Source organism: Papio anubis, chromosome 1 (assembly GCF_008728515.1).
Source record: "Papio anubis isolate 15944 chromosome 1, Panubis1.0, whole genome shotgun sequence".
Classification (NCBI taxonomy): Eukaryota; Metazoa; Chordata; class Mammalia; order Primates; family Cercopithecidae; genus Papio; species Papio anubis.
The window spans coordinates 168,891,032-168,917,451 of record NC_044976.1 but is presented as its reverse complement, the minus strand read 5'-3'; the positions used below and the strand labels follow the sequence as shown (position 1 = coordinate 168,917,451).

General features: G+C 38.2%; 1 protein-coding gene and 1 pseudogene across 17 annotated transcripts in view; both read right to left on the bottom strand.

Annotated features, from left to right (window-relative positions):
* Positions 1-1,995: 1,995 nt before the first annotated feature.
* LOC110741626 lies at positions 1,996-6,383 on the bottom strand (annotated as a pseudogene).
* A 15,969-nt stretch (positions 6,384-22,352) lies between these two features.
* The window catches only part of UCHL5 (ubiquitin C-terminal hydrolase L5), a 53,110-nt gene continuing 49,042 nt past the window's right edge, over positions 22,353-26,420 (bottom strand). For all 17 annotated transcript variants that reach the window (XR_001896684.1, XM_021929196.2, XM_021929190.2 and 14 more), the window contains one exon: positions 22,353-24,523. Coding sequence is in view for 12 of the 17 variants with exons in the window: in XM_021929190.2 (XP_021784882.2) it covers positions 24,479-24,523 (45 nt within the window). In the remaining 5 variants the exon portion in view is untranslated. The remainder of the gene's footprint in view (positions 24,524-26,420) is intronic.

Genomic DNA, 26,420 nt, shown 5'->3' with positions numbered 1-26,420 from the left:
CATGGAGAGTGTTCTCTAAAGCAGTGTCTCTCTGATGGAAAGTGACAGGAGGGTTTTCTGAGGCCATGGAGAAGGCAGAGGGTGCATCATCACATGTAGAGGAGGGAGTTTCAGTGGCACACATGCACTGAGCCATTCTGCCAGCATAAGCTCCCATGAGATGGCCATGAGCTACAGCTCCTCCCTGAGTGTAGATTTTAGCATGGTCATGTCAGAGGCCTTTGAAGCAGCACAACTCCCATCTTGAATAGGGGCTGGGTAAACTGAGGCTGAGACCTACGGGGCTGTATTTCCAGGAAGTTAAGTATTTTAAGTTATAAGAGGTCAGCACAGATACAAGTCTTAGAGACCTTGCTGATAAAACAGGTTGTGGTTAAAGAAGCCAGCCAAATCCCAACAAAACCAAGATGGTTTTGACAAGTGACATCTGGTTGATGCAAGTGACATCTGGTTGTCCTCAATGCAGATTATACACTAATTATAATACATTAGCATGCTAAAGGACACTCCCAGGATCACCACGACACTTTACAGATGCCATGGCAATGTCAGGAAGTTACCCTATATGGTCTAAAAGTGAGGAACCTCAGTTCTGGGAATCTCGCCCCCTTCCCTGAAAAACTCTGAAGAATGTAACCTCCCTTGTTTCTTACTAGCATAACTAAGAAATAACTATAAATATCTAGGCTGGACATGGTGGCTCACACCTGTAAACCTAGAACTTTGGGAGGTCGAGGCAGGTGGATCACTTGAGGCCAGGATTTCAAGACCAGCCTAGACAACATGGCGAAACCCCATCTCTACTAAAACTACAAAAATGTAGCTGGGCATGGTGGCACACTTGTAGTCCCAGCTACCTGGGAGGCTGAGGCAGGAGGATCGCTTGAACTCAGGAGGTGGAGGTTGCAGTGAGCTGAGATCACGCCACTGCACTCCAGCCTAGGTGACAGAGTGAGACTCTGTCTCAAAAAAAAAAAAGCCAGTGCCATGGTCATGCCCAACCCAGCACTTTGAGAGGCTGAGGCAGGCGGATCACTTGAGGCCAGGTGTTTGAGACCAGCCTAGCCAACATTGTGAAACTCCATTTCTACTAAAAATACAAAAAATTAGCTGGGTGTGGTGGTGCATGCCTGTAATCCCAGCTACTCGGGAGGCTGAGGCTGCAGAATTGCTTGAACCCAGGAGGCAGAGGTAGTAGTGAGCCAAGATCATGCCACTGCACTCCAGCCTGGGTGACAGAGTGAGCCTCCGTCTCAAACAAACAAACAAAGAGCTGGTTTAAAGAAAGAAGGTCTCCACATTCCACCCGGGATTTGGGGAAGAACAGGCTGCCTGGTAGGAGGCTGTAAACCAGACTGATTGCTCAAGTTGATTGAATTCCTCTAATCCCGGGAGACTCTACTTGTCTGCCTACAGAGATTTGAACTCCCTCAGATAAGCAGCTGGCTGCACCTACAGTTCACAAGGAAAACTAGCATTCAGAAGGCAAAACACATTCCCAAGCTTGGAAGTCAGACTCTGACTGCTGAAATGGAGCCCCACAGTGGATCCAGCCCCATTGCCAAGGCAGGGACATGTAAGAATTTAATTCTGGGAGGTCAACATACCCATCTGTCCCTCACAGTGTGGAAATACCCCCTCCTTCAAGACTTCAAGACTTTCATTTTCACCTGAAAGAGTCTCTCACCCACAGAGTCAATTTAAGGTTTTGCCATATGAACACTGTCAAATTCATAAACCCTTTCTCCAGGAGGCAATCCAAAAAAGTCTTTGTCTAAAAAACTTCACAGACTTTATATATATACACACACATATATATATATACACACACACACACACACATACATAGACACACACACACACACATATATATATATATATATATATATATATATTTTTTTTTTTAGAAACAGGGTCCTGCTCTGTTTCCCAGGCTGGAGTGGCAGGATCATAGCTCACTGTAGTCTTGAATTCCCAGGCCCAAGCGATCCTCTAGCCCCAGTTTCCTGAGCAGCCGGGACCACAAGCACCCACCACCACACCACACCTAGCTAATTTGTTTGCATTCCTTCATAGACATGGGGTCTTGCCATGTTGCCCAGACTGGACTCAAACTCCCAGGCTCAAGTGATCCTCCCACCTCAGCCTCCCAAAGTGCTGGGATTACAGGCGTGAGCCACCATTCCCAAGTCACAGATTTTCTTAAGGGATATGAAGACTGTGCTTCACTGTGCTGCATGTTATATATTCTGTAAAAAGACATGTAAAACATGTATCTAGGCCGGGCATGGTGGCTCATGTCTGCAATCCCAGCATCTCTGGAGGCGGAAGCGGGCAGACCACTCGAGGCCAGTTGTCTGAGACCAGCCCGACCAAATGGTGAAACTCCATCTCTACTAAAAATATAAAAATTAGCTGGGTATGGGCATGGTGGTGCACACCTGTAATCCCAGTCACCTGGGAGGCCGTGGAAGGAGAGTCACCTGAACTCGGGAGGCAGAGGTTTCAATGAGCCAAGTTCACACCACTGCACTCCAGCCTGGCACTGCACTCCAGCCTGGGGGACAAAATGAGATTCCGTCTCAAAAATAATAATAATAAAACATAGAGTAATTGTTAAAATTGAAAATGTTCCTGTATTTTCCAAACTACTAACATTTCCATCCAGTGTGCATTCTTCAATTTATGTCGTCCATCTCCATGATATCCAGCCTTCTTATGTTAACCAGGCTGGTCTCAAACTCCTGGGCTCAGGTGATCCCCCTGCCTCAGCCTCCAAAAGCACTGTCTACGCCCAGCTAAATGAGTTTTTTCATGTTGTTGAAGGCAATTTTAAAAAGTAAAGACTTTACCACATTGTTTAGTGTCAAAGGGTTTTTTTCTAGTGTGAGTCATTTCATGTCTCCTTAGGGAATTGCCACATCCGAAGACCATATCGCACCTTTCACAGTCATATGGCTTTTCTCCACTATGAGTTTTTTCATGTCTTCGAAAACAACTGGGATAATTGAAGGTTTTACCACATTTATTACATTCACAAGGTCTCTCTCCAGTGTGAGCTCTTTCATGTGCTTGAAGGGACGTGGGACGTCTAAGACTTGGTCACATTTTTGATGTTTGTAGAGTTTTCCTCCACTGTTAGACCTTTAATGTCTGCAAAGGGAACTGGAACGACTGAGTTTCTTCCCACATTCCTGACATTGGTGGGATTTCTCCAACGGGTGAGTTCTGATTTCATGTGTCTGAATGAAGTTGTACCACATTGCTTACATTTGTGAGGTTTTTCTCTAGTGTAACATGAGTTTGAAATAAACTGGGATGATCAAAAGGTTTTCCACAGTATTTACATTCATAACGTTTTTCTCCAGTGTGCATTTGTCCATGTTTTCGAAAGAAAATGGAAACAGTAAAGGCTCCCATGATTTCCCTACATTTGTAGGACCTCTCTCCAGTGTGAGTTCTTTCGTGAATTTGAAATAAATTAGGAGAATTAAGGGCTTTCCCGCACACCCTGCATTCATAAGGTCTCTTTCGAATTGGTGTTACTGTGCGCCTTGGACCACTATTGGGGGAAATGGAGGCTTTCCCACATTGTTTCTGTTTACGGGGCTTCTCTCCCCATTCCCCATCACACTCGTATAGTTTCTGTCTGGCGTGAGCTGTCATGTGCCTGTCAGGAATGAATGAGGAAGGAAGACTTTCCCACACACGCAGCATTTGCGTGGTTTTACCCCAGTATGACTTTTCTTCTTCAGGTGACAATCAGGAATCTGGCTGAAGGGTTCACCATGCTGACTCCCTTCTTTATGTCCACAGAATCTCTCACCCAGACTTTGACAGAGGCCAAGTTCCCGAGGGTTTCCAGCATCATATCTCTGTAGAGATTCTTCTGGGAAGGACTCAGCAAAGTCCACTCCTCCTGGATGAAGTTCATAGTCACATCCTCAAAGGCCACTGAGTCCATTTCCAGCTTCTGGGTGTCTTGAGTCCTCCCTGGGGCTGGAGCAGCCACAGCAGGTTCCACGTGACAGAAGCTGCGGTATCTGGACACCAGGGGCCTCCCCAAGGAACTGAAACCCGGACCTGAGTGGGGCCCACGCCTAAATATCCTTATTCTTATCCCATCTATATCACTGCTCCTCCTTCTTATTGATAGGAAAATTGGATGGTAGAAAAGAATTAGAAATAAGATTTCAGCTTTCCTTAGACACCAATATTTGTTAGTATCAGAAACTATTACAAATGAATAACAAAAATATTAACACACCAACAGAAAAATAAGCTAAGTATATGACAGATACTTCATTAAAAGAGAAATATAATTGGCCACTAAAAACACAAAAGATTAAATCCAATAGTAATCAAGGAACATGAAAACACAAAGAATACTACTACTGTAGTGATAACAACTACATTTTATTCTTCTATTTTTCTTGAAATTTGTATCTTTAAAAAATAATTGTTAACCACTAGTAAAACTTGAAAGTTTTTACACTGTAGAAATGAACAGAGAAGAAATTTCAGTGTCTAGTAATGCTGGCCCAGTAGCCAATTAAATCTCAATTTAATTTTCAGAATGTAGTCTCATTTCCTTAATTCCCAAGTTCCAGAAAGCACTTTACTACCCCCCAAACGCTGATAAAACTTCAAAGTAGCAGGGGTCTTTCCAAGATGGTGGATTGGAGGTTTTGTTAGCACATTTCACTTTCTTAGAAAGAGCAAAACAGTGTGTAAAGAGAGATTCACAATGTGAATTTTTATTCAGAAAGGAACATAGGAGCACAACAGAAAAAAATGAAAGAAACTTCAAATACTTTGAAAGCAGCCCATGCCATTCCTGATCCTAATTCATAGGGAACCTTGCAGAAATTTGCCAGGCAACTTAAGCGGTGGTCACAGGTTGGGAGAGAATCCCAACTGGGATCGGCAATCTAAAGTGAGGACAAACCCTCATGGACAGAACTGAGAGTCAAGTGGGTAATAGGCTCTTGCTGCAGGTGCAGGAGCTGGGGATACCCTCACTTCGCAGGCCCAGACCAGCCAAGGTGTTGCCTGGGAGCCAGTTTCTGTCCAGAGCAGAGTCTTGCAGCCTGGGGCAATTTTACAAACTGAGCACAAACTGCTTGGGACTCAGATGACTTTTTCAGCTTCCTGCCAGCAATGGGCTGTTGGTGGGAGACCCACCAGGTCAAGGTCTGAAAGCTACTGGAGTCCCACTACTGCCTGCTGGGCTGTGAAGCCTGGGCTCCACTCTCTCCTCATGCAGCCTCTTTTGTGCAGCAGAGGTGATTCCATGCCTCCCTTGGAACACTGCCCCAGCAAACAGGAAACTGCCCTCACACCCCCGTTGGGGCTGCTACTGTGCTCACCATTGGGAAACCTGAATGCAGACTCGCCTGACCCAGCTTTGCCCGCCTACCCACCTTGGTGGCAGAACATGGGACAGGGACCCCTAGGAGATCCATGGCCCACGTGATATGCTGGGACTTCTGAGTACTTCTGGCTAACAAAGGTCAAGCATAAATCCCATGGCCACTGTCACAGCTGTCTCTCTCCTGCAAGTGCCACCTACTGGCCAGGAGGTCAACCTGCACAGCCCATTATAACATCTACTGACACAATCACACAAAGCTCAGGAAGAGGAAATCCTTTGTGGGACATCAGCTACCACCATTGCCCACACCTTCCTGGCTACTCAGGAGGCCTTGAGTTCATTCACCTACCTAGTACGTTACTACTATAGCTGGCATTTGAGAAAACCACCACACTAAGACCATTTGTAACAAAGGAAATCTCACAGAACCTACACCACTCTCTGACTACCCCAATCAGAGCTGTTGTCTGCACCTGCCATTGATGGACCTAAGAGCAAATGAGCCCAGTGTATCTTCACCCAGTTTTGCCAAGCTCTGAGAGCAGAGCCCAGGCCATTGTGGAGTCCCACAGTGTGGTCCATGGCCTGAGGCATCAAGAGAGCTCCTTCAGGTGAAAAAAGATCAAACACACACCCTACTGCTACCACTGCAGCTGACTCTTACCTGCCAGTGCCACCTACTGGCCTGGAGGTCAAACTGCACAACACAATACAAAAATCTGCTGACACCATGCACTGTGCTTGGGAAAGTTGGGAATAAGTTTCTCAAGACCCTCACCTTCCCATCTCTGCAGGTGGCCAAGACTCTACTTCCCTGTCCAGTACACTGTTACTACAACTAGCATTTGAGAAAACCACCACATTGAGGCTACCTATAAGCAAGGAACTCATACAGAGTATTTGCCACCTGACAGCACCCACAAGCAAAAGAAACTATCATCAGAGTGAACAGGCAACCTACAGAATGGAAGAAAATTTTTACAATCTATCCATTGGACAAAGGTCTAATATGCAGAATCAACAAGGAAACTCAAACAAATTTACAAGAAAAAAAACAAACAACCCCCTCAAAAAGTGGGCAAAGGATATGAACAGACACTTCACAAAAGAAGACATTTATGCAGCCAACAAACATACGAAAAAAAGCTCAACATCACTAATCGTTAGAGAAATGGAAATCAAAACCACAATGAGATACCACCTCATGCCAGTCAGAATGGCAATTATTAAAAAGTCAAGAAACAATAGATACTGGTGAGGCTGTAGAGAAATAGAAACATTTTTACACTGTTGGTGGGAATGTAAATTAGTTCAACCATTGTGGAAGACATTGTGGAGATTCCTCAAGGATGTGGAACCAGAAATATCATTTGACCCAGCAATTCCATTACTGGGTATATACTCAAAGGAATATAAATCATTCTACTATAAAGACACATGCACACGTATGTTTATTGCAGCACTGTTTACAATAACAAAGACATGGAACCAACTCAAATCCCATCAATGATAAACTGGATAAAGAAAACGTGGTGCCGGGCATGGTGGCTCATGCCTGTAAACCCAGCACTTTGGGAGGCCGAGGCGGGCGGATCATGAGGTCAGGAGATGGAGATCATCCTGGCTAACATGGTAAAACCCCGTCTCTACTAAAAATATTTTTTAAAAATTAGCCAGGTGTGGTGGCGAGCCTCTGTTGTCCCGGCTACTTGGGAGGCTGGGGCAGGCGAACGGTGTGAACCCGGGAGGCAGAGCTTGCAGTGAGCCGAGATTGCGCCACTGCACTCCAGCCTGGGTGACAGAGCAAGACTCTGTCTCAAAAATAAAAAATAAAAAAATGTGGTACATATACGCCATGGAATACTACGCAGCCATATAAAGGAATGAGATCATGTCCTTTGCAGGGACATGGATGAACCTGGAAATCATCAGCCTCAGCAAACTGACACAGGAACAGGAAACCAAACACCACATGTTCTCACTCATAAGTGGGAGCTGAACAATGAGAACACATGGACACAGGGAGGGGAATAGAACACACTGGTGCCAGTAGAGGGTTGCAGGGGAAGGGAAGGGAGAGCACTAGGACAAATAGCTAGGCATGCAGGGCTTAAAACCTAGATGACAGGCTGATAGGTACAGCAAACCACCATGGCACACATATACCTATGTAACAAACCTGCACGTTCTGCACTTGTATCCTGGAACTTAAAGTAAAATAAATTAATAATAACAATAATAATAAGAGCCATCTACGTCACACACACAGCCAACATCATACTGAATGGGGAAAAGCGAAAAGCATTCCTCCTAAGCACTGGCACAAAACAAAGATGCCCACTTTCACCACTTCTATTCAACATAGTACTGGAAGTTCTAGCCAGAGCAATCAGACAAGAGAAAGAAATAAAAGACATCCGAACTGGAAAATAAGTTGAATTATTTCTGTCTGCTGACAATATAATCTTGAACCTAGAAAACCCTAAAGACTCTTCCAAAAGAATCCTAGGTTTGATAAATGAATCCAGAAAAGTTTCAGGATAAAAAATTCAACACAGAAAAATAAGTAGCATTTCTATACAACAATAATGATCAAACTAAGAAACAAATCAATAACTCAATTCCATTTACAATAGCTACAAAAAATCCATTTAACTAAGGAGGTGGAAGATCTACACATGAACTATAAAACATTGAATTTATAGCTTCATTGTAATTCCTATCAAAATACCAATGTCATTATTCACAGAGTTAGAAAAAACAATCCTAAAGTTCATATCAAAAAAGAGCCCAAATAGCCAAAGCACTCTTAAGCAAAAAGAACAAAGTTGGAGACATCATAGTACTCGACTTCAAATTATACTACAAGGCTACAGTAGCCAAAAAAGCATGTTATTGATATAAAAATAGACACATAGATCTATACAACAGAATAGAGAACCCATAAATAAAGCCATATACCTACACAAAACTGATCTTCAACAAAATCAACACAAACTTAAAATGAGGGAAGGATACCCTATTCAATAAATAGTTCTGAGAAAACTGGATAGCCATATGTGGAAGAATGAAACTAGATCCCTATCTCTCACTATACACAAAAATTAACTTAAGATGGAATAAAGACTTAAATATACTACCTGAAACTATAAAAATTCTAGAAGAAATCCTAGAAAACTTCGTTTGGACATTGGCTTAGGTCAATGTAACAAAAACAAAAATAGACAAAAGGGACTTTATTAAACTAAAAAGCTGCTGCACAGCAAAAAAAAAAAAAAAAAAAAGTATGAACAGAGTGAACACACAACCCACGGGATGGGAGAAAATATTTGTAAACGATGCAGCCAACAAAGGACTAATATCCAGAAGCTACAGGGAACTCAAACAACTCAACAACAACAAAAAAGCAAATAGCCAGGCACGGTGGCCTGTAATCCCAGCACTTTGGGAGGCTGACGCGGGCGGATCACCTGAGGTCGGGAGTTTGAGACCAGCCTGGCTAACATGGTGAAACCCCATTTCTACTGAAAATACACAAAATTAGCTGGGCATGGTGGCGTGCGACTGTACTCCTAGCTACTCAGGAGGCTGGGGCAGGAGAATCGCTTGAACCCGGGAGGCAGAGGTTGCGGTGAGCCCAGATCTCGCCGTTGCACTCCAGCTTGGGCAACAAGAGTGAACCTCCATCTCAAAAAAAAAAAAAAAAAAAGAAAGAAAAGAAAAGAAAAAGAAAAAGAAAAAGCAAATAAAATAACCCCATTAAAAACTGGGCAAATGATATGAACTTACATTTTCCAAAGGAAGACATACACATGTCCAACAAGCATATGAAAAGATGCACATCACTAATCATCAGAGAAATGCAAATTAAAACCACAGTGAGATACCATCTCACACTAGTCGAGATGGCTATTACTAAAAATCCAAAAAATAATAGACATTAGTGAGGATGCAGAGAAAAGGAAACACTTATATACTATTGGTGAAAATGTAAATTAGTACAACCTCTACGAAAAACAGTATGGATATTTCTCGAAGTAAAAATAGAACTACCATTCAATCCAGCACTACTGCTACTGGGTATCTACACAAAGTAAATCACTACATCCAAAAGATATCTACATTTGTATGTTTATCGCAGCACTGTTCAAAATAGCAAAGATATGGAACTGCCCTAAGTGTCCATCAATGGAGATGACTGTTTAAAGAAAATGTGCCATGTATACACCATGGAATACTGCTTAGTCATAAAACAGAATGAAATGATGCCTTTTGCAGCAACATGGATGAAACTGGAGGCTATTATCTTAAGTGAAATAACTCAAAAACAGTAAAATACCACATATTCTGAATTACAAGCAAGAGCTAAATAATGTGTATGTGTGGACCTAGACTGTAGAATAATAGACACTGGAGAATAGGAAGGTGGGAGGGATGAGAAATTACTTACAGAGAACAATGTACACGATTCAGGTGATGGTTACACTAAAAGACCGGATTTTACCACTAAGCGAAATATCCATGTAATAAAATCCCACTTGTATTCCTAAATCTATTTTTTAAAAAGTTGAACCTAAACTGAAATTCAGTTAATACCTTTGTTCTTTTTTTCCTTCCCTTATCCTTTTCCCTGAAATAAGCTGTTACTGAATATGAAAAAAGGAAAAATATAAACAGATTTTTTTTTTTTTTTTTTTTTTTTTTGAGACGGAGTCTCGCTCTGTTGCCAGGCTGGAGCGCAGTGGCACGATATCGGCTCCCCAACCTCCACCTCTCGGGCTCAAGTGATTCTCCTGCCTCAGCCTCCCAAGTAGCTGGGACTACAGGTGCAGGCCACAACGCCCAGCTAATTTTTGTATTTTTAGTAGAGACGGGGTTTCACCATGTTGGCCAGGATGGTCTCCATCTCTTGACCTTGTGATCTGCCCGCGTCAGCCTCCCAAAGTTCTAGGATTACAGGCGTGAGCCACCGTGCCCGGCCATGAACAGAAATTTTTGTATTGTGTTCACAACATCTAATAGTAAGTTGGGATCTCAAGTTGAAGTTGATCCTCATAAACATTTGTTCAAACTACAGGCATACCTCAGAGATATTGCAAGTTCAGTTGCAGACTACTACAGTACAGTGAATATCAGAATAAGGTGAATCACATAATTTTTTTTGGCTTTCCAGAACATACAAAAGTTATGTTTACACTATACTGCAGTCTATTAACTGTGCAATAGAATTAGGTCTAAAAAATATACATACCTTAATTAACAAATACTTTAATGCTTAAAAAAAAAAAAAAAGGTCGGCCAGGCGCGGTGGCTCACGCCTGTAATCCCAGCACTTTGGGAGGCCGAGGCGGGCAGATCACGAGGTGAGGATATCGAGCCCTGGCTAACATGGCTAAAACCCCTGCCCTACTAAAAAAATACAGGCCAAAAAAAAAAAAAAAAAAAATAGCCGGGTGTGGTGGCAGGCACCCAGTCCCAGAAGCTACTCCGGAGGCTGAGGCAGGAGAATGAACTCCTGGAGGCGGAGCTGCAGGAGCAGAGATCGGGCCACCACTGCACTCCAGCTTGGGAGACAGAGCTAGACTCCGCCTCAAAAAAAAAAAAAAAAAAAAAAGAAAAGGTTAGCAATCATCTAAGCCTTCAGTGAGTCAGAATCTTTTTGCTGGTGGAAGGTTTTGCATGGATGTGGACAGCTGCTGACTAATCAGTGTGATGGTCGATGAAGGTAGTAGTGGCACTGGTAATTTCTTAAAATAAGACAACAGTTAAGTTTGTGGCTCTGGCAATTTCTTAAAATAAGACAACAGTTAAGTTTGTCACATCAATTGACTCTTCCTTTCACAAAAGATTTCTCTGTAGCATGCAGTGCTGTTTGCTAGTATTTTATCCACAGTAGAACTTCTTTCAAAACTGCAGTCCTTCTAAACCCTACTTCTGTTTTATCAATTAAGTTTCTGTAATATTCTCAATACTTTCTTGTCATTTCAACAATGTTCACAGCCTCTTTACCAGGAATAGATTGTATCTCAAGAAACTGCTTTCTCTGTTCATCCATAAGAGGCAACTCCTCATCCATTCAAGTTTTGTCCTAAGTATGCAGTAAGTCACTCACATCTTCAGGATCCACTTTTAATTCTAGCTTTCTTGCTATTTCTACCACATCTGCAGTTATTTCCACCTCAGAATTCTTGAATCCTTCAATGTTGTCCATGAGGGTTGGAATCAACTGCTTCCACACTCCTGTTAATGTTGACATTTTGGCCTTCTGCAATGAATCATGAATGTTCTTAATGGCAAATAGAATGGTAAATTCTTCCTATGAGGATTTTGATTTAATTTGCCCCGTTCCATCAAAGGAATCACTTTCTATGGCAGCTATAGCTTTATAAAATTTATTTCTTAAGCTGTAAGACTTGAAAGTTGAAATTACTCCTTCATCCATTGGCTACAGAATTGGCTATGTTAGTAGGCATTAAAAAAAATTAATATCCTCGTACATCTCCATGAGAACTCTTGGGTGACCAGGTGCATTGTCAGTGAGCAGGAATATTTTGAAACGAAGTTTTCTTTTTTCTGAGCAGTAGTCCAAAAGTGGATTTAAGATATTCAACAAACCATGCTGTAGACAGATGTGTTCTGTTTTCTTCCATTTCTAGAGCACAGGCATATCAGATCTAACATAATTCTTAAGATCCCTAGGATTTTTCAGAATGGTAAATGACCATTGGCTTCAACTTACAGTCACCAGTTGCATTCACCCCTAACAAGAGAGATAGCCTGTCCTTTGAAGCTTTGAAGCCAGGCATTGACTTCTCCTGTCTAGCTATGAAAGTCCTAGATGGCATCTTCTTTCAATATAAGGCTGCTTTCTGAATTCTGCCAGAGGTACAAAGAAGAACTGGTACTATTCCTACTGAAACTATTCCAAATAATTGAAAAGGAGGGACTCCTCCCTAACTCATTCTATGAGGCCAGCATCATCCTGAAACCAAAACCTGGCAGAGATTCAAAAAAAAAAAAAAGAAAAGAAAACTTTAAGCCAATACCTTTGATGAATATTGATGAAAAATTCTCAACAAAATATTGACAAACCAAATCCAGCAGCACATCAGAAAGCTTATCCACCACGATCTAGCAGGCTTTATCCCCAGGATGCAAGGTTGGTTCAACATACCAAATCAAACAAGTGTGATCAAACAGAACTAAAGACAAAAACCACATGATTGTCTCAACAGATGCATAAAAGGCTTTCATTGAAATTCAACACTCCTTCATGTTAAAAACTCTCAATAAACTAGATGTTAAAGGAACATACCTAAAATAGTAAGAGCTGTTTATAACAAACCCACAGCTAACATTATACTAAATGGGCAAAAGTCAGAAGCATTCCCCTTGAAAACCAGCACAACACAAGGATGCCCTCTTCACCACTTCTACTCAACATAGTATTGGAAGTCCTAGCCAGAGCGATCAGGCAAGAGAAAGAAATAAAGGACATCAAAATAGAACGAGGAAGTCAAAACTATTTCTGTTTGCAGATGACATGATTCTATATCTAGAAAATCCCATAGTCTCAGCCCAAAAACTCCTTCAGCTGGCAAACAACTTGAGCAAAGTTCCAGGATACAAGTCAGTGTACAAAAATCACTAGCATTCCTACACACTAACAACAGGCAAACCAAGAGCCAAATCAGAAAAGCAATACCATTCACAAGTGCCACAAGAAGAAGAAAATACTTAGGAATACAGCTAACCATGAAGGTGAAAGATCTGGCTAGCCATATGCAGAAAATTGAAGCTGGACCCCTTCCTTACACCACATATGAAATTCAACTCAAAATGGATTGAAGACTTAAATGAAAGAACCCAAAACTACAAAAACCCTAGAAGACAACCTAGGCAATACCATCCTGGACATAGGAACTGGAAAAGACTTCATGACAACGATACCAAAAGCAATCACAACTAAAGCAAAAATTCACAAATGGGATCTAATTAAACAAGAACTTCTGCATAGCAAAAGAAATTATCAACAGAGTAGACAGACAACCTACAGAATGGGAGAAAATATTTTCAAACTATGCATCAGACAAAAGTCTAATATCCAGCATCTATAAGGAACTTAAACAAATTTACAAGAGAAAAACAGACAATCCCATTAAAAAGTGGGCAAAGGACATGAACAGACAGTTCTCAAAAGAAGAGATACATGAGGCCAACAAACATATGAAACAAAGCTCAATATCATTGATCATTAGAGAAATGCAAATCAAAATCACAATGAAATACCATCTCATGCTAGTCAGAATGGCTATTATTAAATAGTCAAAAAATAACAGATGCTGGTGAGGTTGCAGAAAAAGGGGAACACTTATACACTGTTGGTGGGAGTGTAAATTAGTTCAAACATTATGGAAAGCATTTGCTCACAGAGCAAAAAGCAGAACTACCATTCGACCTAGCAATACCCAGCAAAATATAAATAATTCTATCATAAAGACAAGTGCACATGAATGATCACTGCAGTGCTATTTGCAATAGTAAAGACACGGAATCAGCCTAAATGCCCATCAATGACTGATTGGATAGAGAAAATGTGGTACATCTATACCATGGAATACCATGTAGCCATAGAAAAGAATGAGATCATGTCTTTTGCAGGAACATGTATGAAGCTGGAGGCTACTGTCCTTAGCAAACTAATGCAGAAACAGAAAACCAAATACCACATGTTCTCACTTATAAGTGGGAGCTAAATGATAAGAACTTATGAACACAAAGAAGGAAACAACAAACACAGGGGTCTACTTGAGGGTAAAGGGTGGGAGGATGAAAGCAGAGCAGAAAATATAACTATTGGGTACTGAGCTTAATCCCTGGATGACAAAATAATCTGTAAAACAAGTTCCTGTGACACAAGTTTACCTGTGTAACAAGCTTTCACATGCACCCCTGAACCTAAACTAAAAGTTAAAAAATAAATAAATATATAAAAAATAAAAGAATGCTATAGTCGGCTTGATCTTCTATCTAGACCACTCACATTTTCTCCATATCAGTAATAGCACTGTTTCATTTTCTTATCATTCATGTGTCCATTGGAGCAGCACTTTTAATTTCTTTCAAGATCTCTTCCTTTGCATTCAAAACTTGGCTGTTTGACACAAGAGGCCTAGCTTTCAGCCCATCTTGGTTTTTGATATGCCTGCATTACTAAGCTTTATCATTTCTGCTTTTGGTTTAAAGTGAGAGAGATGTGATTCTTCCTTTCATTTGAACACTTAGAGGCCATTCTACAATGGTTATTAATTAGCCTAATTTCAATATTGTTGTGTCTCAGGGAATAGGGAGACCCAAGAAGAGAGAGAGAGAGACCCGTCAGTGGAGCAGTCAAAATACACACAACATTAATCAATTAAGTTTGCTGTCTTACATGGGCACGGTTCATGGCACCCCAAAACAATTACAATAGTAACATCAAAGATCACTGATCACTGATCTCCATAACAGATATAGTTGGGGAAAAGTTTGAAATAGTACAAGAATTACCAAAATGTGATACAGGGACATGAAGTGAGCACATGCTGTTGGGAAAATGGCACCTGTAGACTTGCCTATTGAAGGGTAGCCACAAATCTTCAGTTTGTGAAAAACACAATATCTATGAAGTACAACAAAGTGAAGCACAGTAAAACAAGGTATGCTCATAGATGAACATTATTACATCATATGGGGACAAACTAGTCCTATTTTAGATTGTGAAATAGTCTAATACCTATTGTATTAGACTATTTTGTATTAGACTATTTAGTCCTAATACCTATTGTGTAGGGAAGTTATTCCCAGTGCACATTACAATCCCACAGGTTAAAACCTAGCCTAAAGCTGCAGAATAGATGAGAAAACATGATACAGAGCAAGATATGTCTTTTCACCCATGTAACCCAAATACATAGCATTGAGCATGACTCAGAGTAGATAATAAATACTTTTTGATTGAATGAATTAAGATGTTCAGCCTATCTTCAATCTTGCCTCTTCTATTATAATAAAAGGATTCATATGGTATTTCTAATAGTTCTTTTCTCCTGATATTTACTGATACTAAAATATATAATTCAAAACTTTTAAAATGGTAATCCTGTCACTAGGCTCCAGAATTGCCTACATTTATTTAAAGACATATCTAGAAAAGAGTTGATTTTCCTTTTTGTGAATACATTTGGAAAGATGCTATAAAGATTGTGTGTACAGATGACTAGATACCAAGTTGCAGATGCTTGGTCAGAATAAATACTGTTTACACTAGCTTATACTCTGTATCATCTTGGAAGTTAGAATTAGCAAAAAGGATCACATCAAGACAGTAGTATAAATTACATTTATGAGCTTATGAAATTGCTATTGGAGGGAAAATAGATTCCCAAAGTTTTCTCAAAATAGCTAAGGAAATATGACAAAACTTTTCCTAAACTTCAAATGTGTTTTTAAAAAAAGTTTTATAAGCCTGATTTCTTATATTTGGATTCAACCAAAAGAGAAAAAGAGAGGTCCAAAAGACAGAGAGAGAGAGAGAGAGAGAGAGAGACAGAGTCTAATACAATGAAGCTTTAATAGAGCAATATTTGTTTTAAGGTTTAGTTGTACAAACAGATGTGAAAGCCACCTGTTTGCTCTATAAGTGCTATTTGAAAATTATAACAAAGGAAAGGACAAAGTGCATTTTAGCAGATAATAGAATACAAACAAACATCACGCAATAGTTAATAGACTAGCAGGACTAGAATCCCAGGTCCCCTAAGTCCAAATCCAGTAGTCTGTTCTCCAACTTACTGCAATATAGAGTTACAACTTTAGAATGAAAGAAAATGCACAAAGTCCACTGTCTTATCTGTGAAGTTGTGTTTACCAACCTTAATAAAATTGGCAAGAAAGTACAGTTCTTAGAATGGCCGTAGAAGCTAGAGTGAGCAAGTTACTCATGGAAGATGTAATGAGGGTACTTAAGTTGGCACACCATTGTTTTAGATTACAAACATTAATTCAAGTAAATTTCTGTCTGAAATCTGAAAGGGTAAAAGGTGTTCACTGTACATGCAATGCATATAACTATTCTATGTGCCCTGAGAGAAAAACTTCTCACGTTGTACCAGTGTGCAGAGCATTCCAAACATGTAAGTTAGATATAGACTACTTCAGGCATAAGATATTAGGAAAGGTCATATTGACATTATTAGAATAGAAATACTGATTCCTCATACACTGATATTACATAGGTTATAGGAAATAGTCCCCTCATCTACAGACAGTCTGAAAAACTAGGTTAAGCAGTCTCTCCAGATGTCACTAAAAGGCCAGATTAGAAAAAAATTAAAATCAAATAATTTTTTTTTTTTTTTTTTTTTTTTTGAGACAGAGTCTTGCTCTGTTGCACAGGCTGGAGTGCAGTGGTGCAGTCTCGGGTCACTGCAACCTCCGCCTCCCGGGTTCAAGCAATTGTCTGCCTCAGCCTCCCGAGTAGCTGGGATTACAGGCACACACCACCACTCCTGGCTAATTTTTGTATTTTTAGTGGAGACAGGGTTTCATCTTCTTGGCCAGGCTGGTCTTGAACTCCTGACCTAGTGTTCCAACTGCCTCGGCCTCCCAAAGTGCTGGGATTACAGGCGTGAACGACTGCACCCGGCCAAGTCAAATAAATTTAAACTTAAATTACAATACATTTGAAAACACTTGTTGACACAAGAAAGGAAGCAGGGAAATGTCAACCAGAAAAGTGATAATTATGAAGTTTAAAATTTTGTCATTGTGTCTGTAGCAGTAGAAGCACGCAGTAACAATGTGATCAAGGAGGTGTGTAATGTAGCAGGCTTGATCTTCTATCCAGACCACTCACATTTTCTCCATATCAGTAATAGGACTGTTTCATTTTCTTATCATTCATGTGCCCACTGGAGTAGTACTTTTAATTTCTTTCAAGATCTTTTCCTTTACATTTGAAACTTGGCTGTTTGGCACAAGAGGCCTAGCTTTCAACCCATCTACAGGCAGATTTGGTTGGTGTCTTAATACAGCAAACCATGTCACAGGCTATCATAGCAAGTATCTTTAAACAACAAATAATTTCCTTCAGTACAGTTCTATAGTCAACTAACCTTCTGGTCTTAATTTGGTTTCCTTGGTAAGTTTATCTACCAGGGAGACAATGTATCAGTAGGCTGATAGAAATGTCTGGTCTGCTGGCAGTTATAATTGTAAAGTAAATTAATAGATTGTTTTTCAGGTGTACGTTAGTCTCCTGCAAGTTTTATTAAGTTGGCTTAACTACCCAAAGTCCTTATCGCCTTCAATGAGTATACTCAAATCATAAGCTGAAAGGGCAGATCTTGGACCTTGGTAACCTCACTTGGAGACAGCCTGGGAGGCCCAACCTGGATCGCTTGTTAGCCTCTAATCAAAATCATTATAATTACCAGCCCTCAGGGAGCCACTGGATCTCAGATCTCACAGTTACCACTTACTCTTGGCATTCCTTAATAACTTAGCAAAGGTCATCAATGTCTCCTACAAAGCTCCTAATAAATCCGGAGATAGTTTTTTCACGTAAACACCTCCATTGTACAATTCTGTCCGTAATGAAACTTTTACCTCTAAGAATCATTTTTATGAGAAGAATGGTGGAAGTATATAAAGGAGGTGTGCAGGTGAGCATCACAAGAAATTACTATAAAGAAGAAAGGAGGGCAGGGTGCTGTGGCTGACACCTGTAATCGCAACACTTTGGGATGCTAAGGCAGGCGGATCACTTGAGGCCAGGAGTTTGAGACCAGCCCAGCTAACATGGTGAAACCCTGTCTCTACTGAAAATACAAAAATCAGCCACGGTGGTGTGCACCTGTAATCCCACCTACTCGGGAGGCTGAGGCAGGAGAATCACTTGAACCTGGGAGGCAGAGGTTGCAGTGAGCCGAGATCGTGCCACTGCACTCCAGCCTGGGTGACAGAGTGAGATTCTATCTCAAAAAAAAAAAAAAAAAAAAAAAAAAAAAAAAAAAAAGAAGAAGAAGAAAGAAGGGAAGGATGAAGAATGGAAATGGGATGGGGGAGGAAGGAATGAAGGAATGGAGGGAGGGAAGAAGTGAAAGAGAGAAGTACAAGTAGTAGTTCAAGTTTGAATTCTAGATCTACTACTTACTAGCTGTATGAACTTGGGCAAGTCACTTATACTTTCATTTTATAAGTCACAGACATCCTTCCACGTTAATAGCCATTCATATTCTTTTCAATGACTGCCTAGTATTCCAGTACAACGTAACTAATGTACCCATTGTCTTTTGCTGTGCTTTAGTGTCCCTCATCTGAAGAAATGGGGATAATGTAACTTATTTCATATCTGTGAAGGTTGGGGTTAATGTGCAAAAGTACTTAGGACGCCGGGCATGGTGGCTCATGCCTATAATCCCAGGACTTTGGAAGGCCAAGGTGGGAGGATCATCTGAAGTTGGGAGTTCGAGACCACCCTGACCAAAATGGAGAAACCCCGTCTCTACTAAAAATGCAATATTAGCCAGGCGTAGCGGCACATGCCTGTAATCCCAGCTACTAGGGAGGCCGAGGCAGGAGAATCGCTTGAACCTGGAGGCGGAGGCTGCGGTGAGCCGAGATGGCACCCTTGCACTCCTGCCCGGGCAACAATAGCAAAACTCCGTCTCAAAAGAAAAAAAAGTACTTAGGGCAATGTTTGGCACATTGCGAATAGTTTTCTATTTTATTTCTAATAACTTTTTCTAATTGATTGTTTTCGCATCTTGCTACTGAAATTGTAGAAGTCCTAAAACCAATTTTTTAAAGTCAGAAAATAAAGCACAATGCCTATTGATTATGGAGATACTTATTTCCATAAACATAACTAATGAGATTATGTTTGTCAAATTTTAATGTGCATAAATGTAATTTAATCAACTGGGCATCTTGCTAAAACGCAGATTCTGATTCCAATGGTCTGGGGTGGGACTTCAGACTCTGCATTTCTAACAAGTTCTCAGGTTATGCTCATTGCTGCTTGTCTGCACATCACCCATTGAGTACTCAGGATACAGATGGTTTGATTCAAAGGGAAAAAATACATAAAGGAAAAAAGTAGATATTATCTGTAAAATGAAGTTAATACTTACCTCATAAGATTGGTGTGAAGATAAAGTGAAATATATCTAAAACGTTATAATAGCCATCAATGGGGAACACCCTACAATCATATTTTATTGCTTTATTGCAGGATTGCACAATAAATATATTACTCATATGTGAGTATAATATGTAATATACAGAGGAGCTGTGTATTAGACATTAATTTGTCTAATGATTGTAATATGCATGTTGCATATTATGTATGACAAAATTTTATTTGTTGGCTTGCTATCTCTTTTATGGTGTCCGTTGCCTTACAGAAATTTTTAATTTTTATACAGTCAAGTATTTCTCTTCTGGGTTCTTTTGTTTTCTTTGGAGCTTAGGAAGCTTTTCCCTGTCCCTAAATAATAAAATATTCTCCCAAATTTTTTCAAATAATTTCATTGTTTTTGTTTTGTTCTGAGATAGGGTCTCACTCTCTCATCCAGGATGGAGTACAGTGGCTGATCACAACTCACTGCATTCTCAAACTCCTGGCTCAAGGGACCTTCCAGCCTCAGTCTTTTGGGTAACTGGGACTATTGGCATGTACCACCTCCATACCCAGCTAGTTATTTTATTTTTTATTTATTTTTTAAGAGACAGGGTCTTGCCATCTTGTGCACACTAGGCTTGAACTTCTGAGCTTAACCGATCCTCCTGCCTTAGCCTCCCAAAGTACTAGGATTACAGGCATAAGCAACCACACCCAGCCTGTTTTAGTCTTAATGGTTATGATGCGAAGGCGGGGGAAGAGTTCAAAATGTTTTTAAAAATACACCTACATGAGACTTTCCCCACTGGTTTTATGGTTTATTCAATATTCTATTATCATTGCTACAAGAAAGAATCAAAGAAACATATTACATAAAATATATGGATAAGCTAAAATGTACATAGTAGTCCTAGCCTTTTCCATATATCTTTTATTCAACCTATTTTCATATTGACACTCCAGATCAACATTCATAAACCATTTAACTATCAAACATAATTGCAAATTAATATTCTTAATTATTGCACATTGGTTCTACCCATATGCAATCCACTTGTATAGTGCTAGTTGAGTACTAGAGAAAAAATTATCTTCATTTAGGTCTCTACTTAAAGCACATCTCATTAATAATCAAGATACATTCAAGAATTTATCTTGAAATGTTAATGTTATAGGCAACTAGGAGGATTAATTGAAAGTATTAATCTGCATATACCACCGTGGGCATTCTATCAAACCTCAGGTCCTCCCACCCTTTTCCCTACTTTATCTTTTACCATTCACACTACTATTTGCAAAGTGGTATTGTATACTTACTGTATGTCTCACCATGAGAGCTGGGGCTTTTTCCTGTTATACTACCCTCTAGCATCTAGAACAACTCAGATGTACCTCATAAGATTGGCTGAATAAATCACTGAATAGTTTCAAAAAGTTAATGTAATCAAGTCAAAACCAAAAAGTGCCCAGTATGCTAGAAGTGGTGAATCTTTACCACGTCAGCCATTGGAGTTAGGCCAGTTAACAATGTACTAAGGAACAAACTAAATAACATGTGTGTCTGACTGATCTAGGAATTCATACTACTCTAAAAAAATGAAGTATTGCTCTAAAAAGATAACTATCCAGTTTGTCTATTTTAGGCATTTAGGCATAGAAGGTTTAACTTTTCTGCATTCCAGTGTGCAGTCATTGGGTGTTACAGCAGTTTCCTCATTCCTTGAACTACTGCAACATATTCTAACATCATAGTTCCAAAAGTGGACTCCCTGACTGCTGCAAAGGTGAGCAGTTCCCTAGGTACCCCAATACTGTATGTTTAGATGGGAGTAATTTCTGGAGACTCAAGCTTGAAATCACTCCTCCAAACCTTCCAATGATTTTGTAAGAAACTATGTAATTTCAAAACTGCCAATATAAATCTGCATTCCTCTTCAAATAGCTAGAGTGGTTTGTTTCCTGAAAATTTGTATATGATCAAGTTTAAAAATAATATAAACTACATAGAACTATTTCAGACTATGGGGAGGGCAAGCAAGACTAACACACAAAAACATATGTGTACACATGAGGAAAAAGATCACTAAATACACCAAAATGTTAATGTGCTCATCCCTGTTAATAGAAATATGGTAATTTAAATTTTATTTTTACTTATCTGTTTTCTCTAAACGTTTTTTGAGAATACATTAAAAGCCTTTTTTAAAATTATTTCAAATAAACAAAATTCTACAGGATAAAAATATCTAAATGTATCTTGAAATGTTAATGTTAGAGGCAACCAGAAGGATTAATTAAAGTATTAATCTGCATATAACACCATAATATACACACAAATACGTATCATGGTCCTAACTAGGGAAGCAAGTCCCCGTGGTTGTGACTCCCGAGCAAATATTTGTCTATTCTAGTGGCACAGCTGACTGCTGTTAGAAAAAGGGCAGCGATCTTGGGAACTAAACATATAAGGTGAGAGTAGCCAGTGCTGCAGCTGTTGGCAAGCTTTTTGTTGATAATACCAGAAGTACATCCCTTAGAACTGGTCATTTTGAAAGGCATAAAATAGAAGGGAAGTGCCTTCACCTATTTTGAAAGGCATAAAATAGAATGGAAGTGCCTTCACCTACCCAATAATTAAATAAAATTTTAGAAAAGACTAAATATGAAACAAGCAAGACTTTCTATAAAATGTCATTAAAAAAACTTTCCACATAGCATTTATCTATTTATGGGTTGCTCTTTCTTCTTCCATTTTCTGTACCCACTAGCTTCATGACTTAGTTTCAAACCAGCAATATATGGCACCCAGACAAAGACAAGTCATACTTCTTTATTCACAGACAGAAGTAATCATGAAGTATCACAAGGGATTTGCAATCATCCAAGAAGATGCAGATAAAATAAACCATTCTCAAGCTATGGAAATTCCTATTAAGGAATTTTGTTAGATTAATATGAAAAAATCCTTATATCTATTAACATGGTCGTTTTACAAAGATATTTTTCAAATGTCATTTGATATTACTTTTGTTAACATTTTCAGTGACAATTTTGATGAGCTCTAATTTTTGATCTTTTATGGCCACTGCTTTCTGTGACTTAAGAAACCTTTGACTAACCCCCAAGTCACAAAAATAATCATCCATGTTTTCAGTTAAAAAGCTCCATATTCTTACAATACTACATTTAGGTCTATGATTCATCTCCAAGTCATTTTTGTGAGGTAGGGGGTCATGTTCATTTTTTTCTATATGGATATTAAGCTATTCTGGCTCCATTTGTTGAAAAGACTTTCCTTCTCTGTTGAATTGTTTTGCCACCTTTGTCGAAATCAAGTGATCATATAAATGTTGATCTGTTTTCAGGCTCTCTCTTTTATTCCATTGATTTATTTGGCAATCCTAGTGCTAGTATCACACTGTATTGATTACTAAATACAACTTACCACAATAATCCTCACATTGCTTAACAAAATTTAAGCCTCAATAGGAAAGGATATATAAATTAAGCTGAAATAAATGAATGGGATCAAGATGAGCCTTCCTTAAAAATCCATTTTTAAAAATTATATCATGTTGAAAACACTCCATAATTATTACTGTATCAAGAGCAAAACATATTTACCCACAAATAACTGAGAAACTACATTTTTCATTACCTCCAACTGAAATTATGTATGAAAAATATTTCATTAGTTTTTCTATCAATTTCCCATCAGGTTTTTCTCCATTAGTTCTAAGTCATTTAATACCACAATCACTAAGCTTAAAAACAATCCTTAAAAATTCATGTGCTGAAACTGGAAGATGGGTACACGTTCTCCCTAATAAAATATATTATGCTAAATTTATTTCACAATAAATAATGCTAAAAAGTCATGTATCAACCTCAGAAATATTCTTGATAAAGAAAAAAGTAGATTACTTCCTTTTAAAAAGAAAGTTTTATAAAGTCTTCTTTAAAATCTGACTTGCAAAGGAAGATTAAAAGTAAGAAAATTATTACAAAGCAACTCCCAAAATCAATTTTAAAAAATCAATTGTGAACAAATTGTATATGGCTCTTGGAAACTGTAGGCTGTATGAAATTTATTCAAATTGGCATAGAAAGATCCCCCATCACCACTACTATCTTTTTAAAAAAGCAGATAGCATGAACTGTCAAACCTCCAATTTTTTAATATACAGCTTATGAGCTTGAAAAAGTATTCCATTGAGAGTAACACCAACATTCTTTAAGATTTACAATTTCTTCTTAACCTGAAATTTTGCTTTGAAGCGTAATACTCAAGACCTTCCTGAAACAATTCTCTACTACATAAATAACCCCAAACACTTGAAGAAAAATTACTAAAATAAAATTGAGATGTTTATTACTTTTCTACTGACAGCAGTGAAAATCACTGGAAATTATACTTTTGTCCTTTTTAAATGATTTACATTTAAATCATACTTTTTCAAATAACTGGTATAGCAGATAAAATTCAGTTTTAAAATCCTCAAAACACTCAGATATCAAAGATAGAAATACTGATTTTTTTCCCATTAATGATGATAAGAAATAAGACATCCAGTTTCATTAAGATCTGACAATTGCAAATTTAAAGTATTTAAATTACAGATGAGGAGTATCATTTGTGCATTTTCTAGGTTCATATGGTAGTTACACATCCAGAAAACTAACAGTTCTCAGATTCAATGTCAAATAATGGAATTTGGGCAAGCACTCTTAATATCACTTTCATTTAATATGCACTACATGCACATGATGCAGGTAGGGAAGAAGTTTATGAATCCATGCATTAAAGACAAGACAGGCTGGCACTACCGCCAAACGTGCACTGAGCCAATTAGGATGTTGCTCAAAGTTCTTTATACATAATGATTTCCATGAAAATATGTGCAGAAGCAGAAATGTGTACACATCCCAAAACATCCTCTTCATTTGGTTTCCTGAGCTTTCTTTGCGTTCTGTTTTTCTTTTGCCTAAAAATTAAAAATAGTATGTTACAAAATTTTAAAAGTCAGTTTTAGACTATATTAAAATAAAATGTGCCTAAGAGGGTATTCTCAAGATGAAAGGTTTGAAATACATTGTTTCTAAGATTTCTAAAGCATTATGTTTTATAACTTGAGACTTATAACAAACTTTTCCTGGACAATTACATAGTTATTCTTTGCTCTAAGAAAGGATCTTGTTTGGTTTGCAGTTCTTTCCTATCTGAAGGTAAAATGAATTATTATAATTATAATAATTTAAAAATTCCATAAAGTCAAATTCATGAGTATTCCAAAACAATATATGTACACATATTTGCCTATTTCTGATTCAAATGAATATAAGAAAAATCTTACATTAGTTTCTGCAAATGTGAATAAATGAGTTTAACCTAACAGTTTAAGTGAGTTTAACAGAATGTCACTAAAGGATTATGTATCCCTGGTGTCAACAAACTTTATTTGTATGACTTAAAACAATGTTCTTCATGACAATTATACAGCTTGAACACAGTACTTCTGTCTTATTCTTTAGCAAATGAAGCCAGAGCTTATAGATGTTATCAAGCTTGACCAAAGTCCCACAGCTAGTATACAGTAAGTCCTCAACACAGATCAAAGACATATGTTTTATAGCATTGCTTCTCAACGTATATACCAAAGACTTAGAGATCCTGTTAAAATGCAGACTGATTTAGTAAAATGCCTGAGGTTCTGTATTTCTAACAAACTCTCAGATGATGCCAGTTCTGCTGGTATTCAGACGACATTTCTAAAGCAAGATTTTAGAGTACTACAACACAATATTTTCCACTGTGCCACTTCAAAAGAGTCAATAAATTTCTACATTATACAACTTTTTAAAACTTCCTTAAATAAAAAATAGAGCAATTAAAACAATTACAATCTTTTTGTGATGTATTAGGTACTATAATTATTACTTAACAGTAAGATAAAACTGAGTGTTGTGCCTTAGAATAAGAACAAATAGTCTGCATGCCATATTAAACATTATAAAATTAATTGCCAACATCAATGTTTTTAGTTAACAAACATAATTTGTAATTTGGTATGTGTATCGCATCTCAAAGTTTTCTTTCCTCAAATAATAAACATAATTTGGTTTTAGGCATAATTTAAAATAAAAGTATGTGCTTCTTTCCTTATTGATCTCGGAGTATACTTAGTAGAATACTGAGAAGGATTAACAAGAAATACATTTACTGGTTTCTGATATAAACTTTACAATGTAATTAAATGAGTAAACATATAAGGCAGAGTGTTCATACATTTATTAAAAAGTTATCACCATTAATTGAGCATTATGGTGAGCACTAATTTATATACTTTACAGATATGATATCATTTAATCATCAAGTATGTGAAGTAGGTATGATTCCCAGTTTACAGATGAGAAAGAGGTTATAAGAAAGTAAGTGCCTAAAAGCACTAGCTAGTAAGTAACATATATAAGATTTAAATTCAAAGCCTGTATTTTGGTCTGCTTTTGTTAAAAAAAAATCATATTTACAAATAGCATGGAAAAATATATACTGTTAAAAATACTTTCCTTCTATACAGTGTACCAATATTAAAAAGTACTGACTTAAATCAGATAATTCTGCATTAATAGATATTAATGTAGATACTGTTGTGATTAGCCTTAACTATTCTTCTACCTTATTTCTATTAAGAAATAGAAAAAGATCTGAAGCTTACTTATTAGCAATCGAATCATAAAGTCATAGTAAAATGTGGACAAAATTCAATATTGTGAAGTTTCTGTGGATTCCCCCATAGCAATGGAATTTATGATTTTATATTATGTTAAGTTATTGATAGTCAAAAACTTAAGATAATCATTCATAATTACATACTGTGTAGA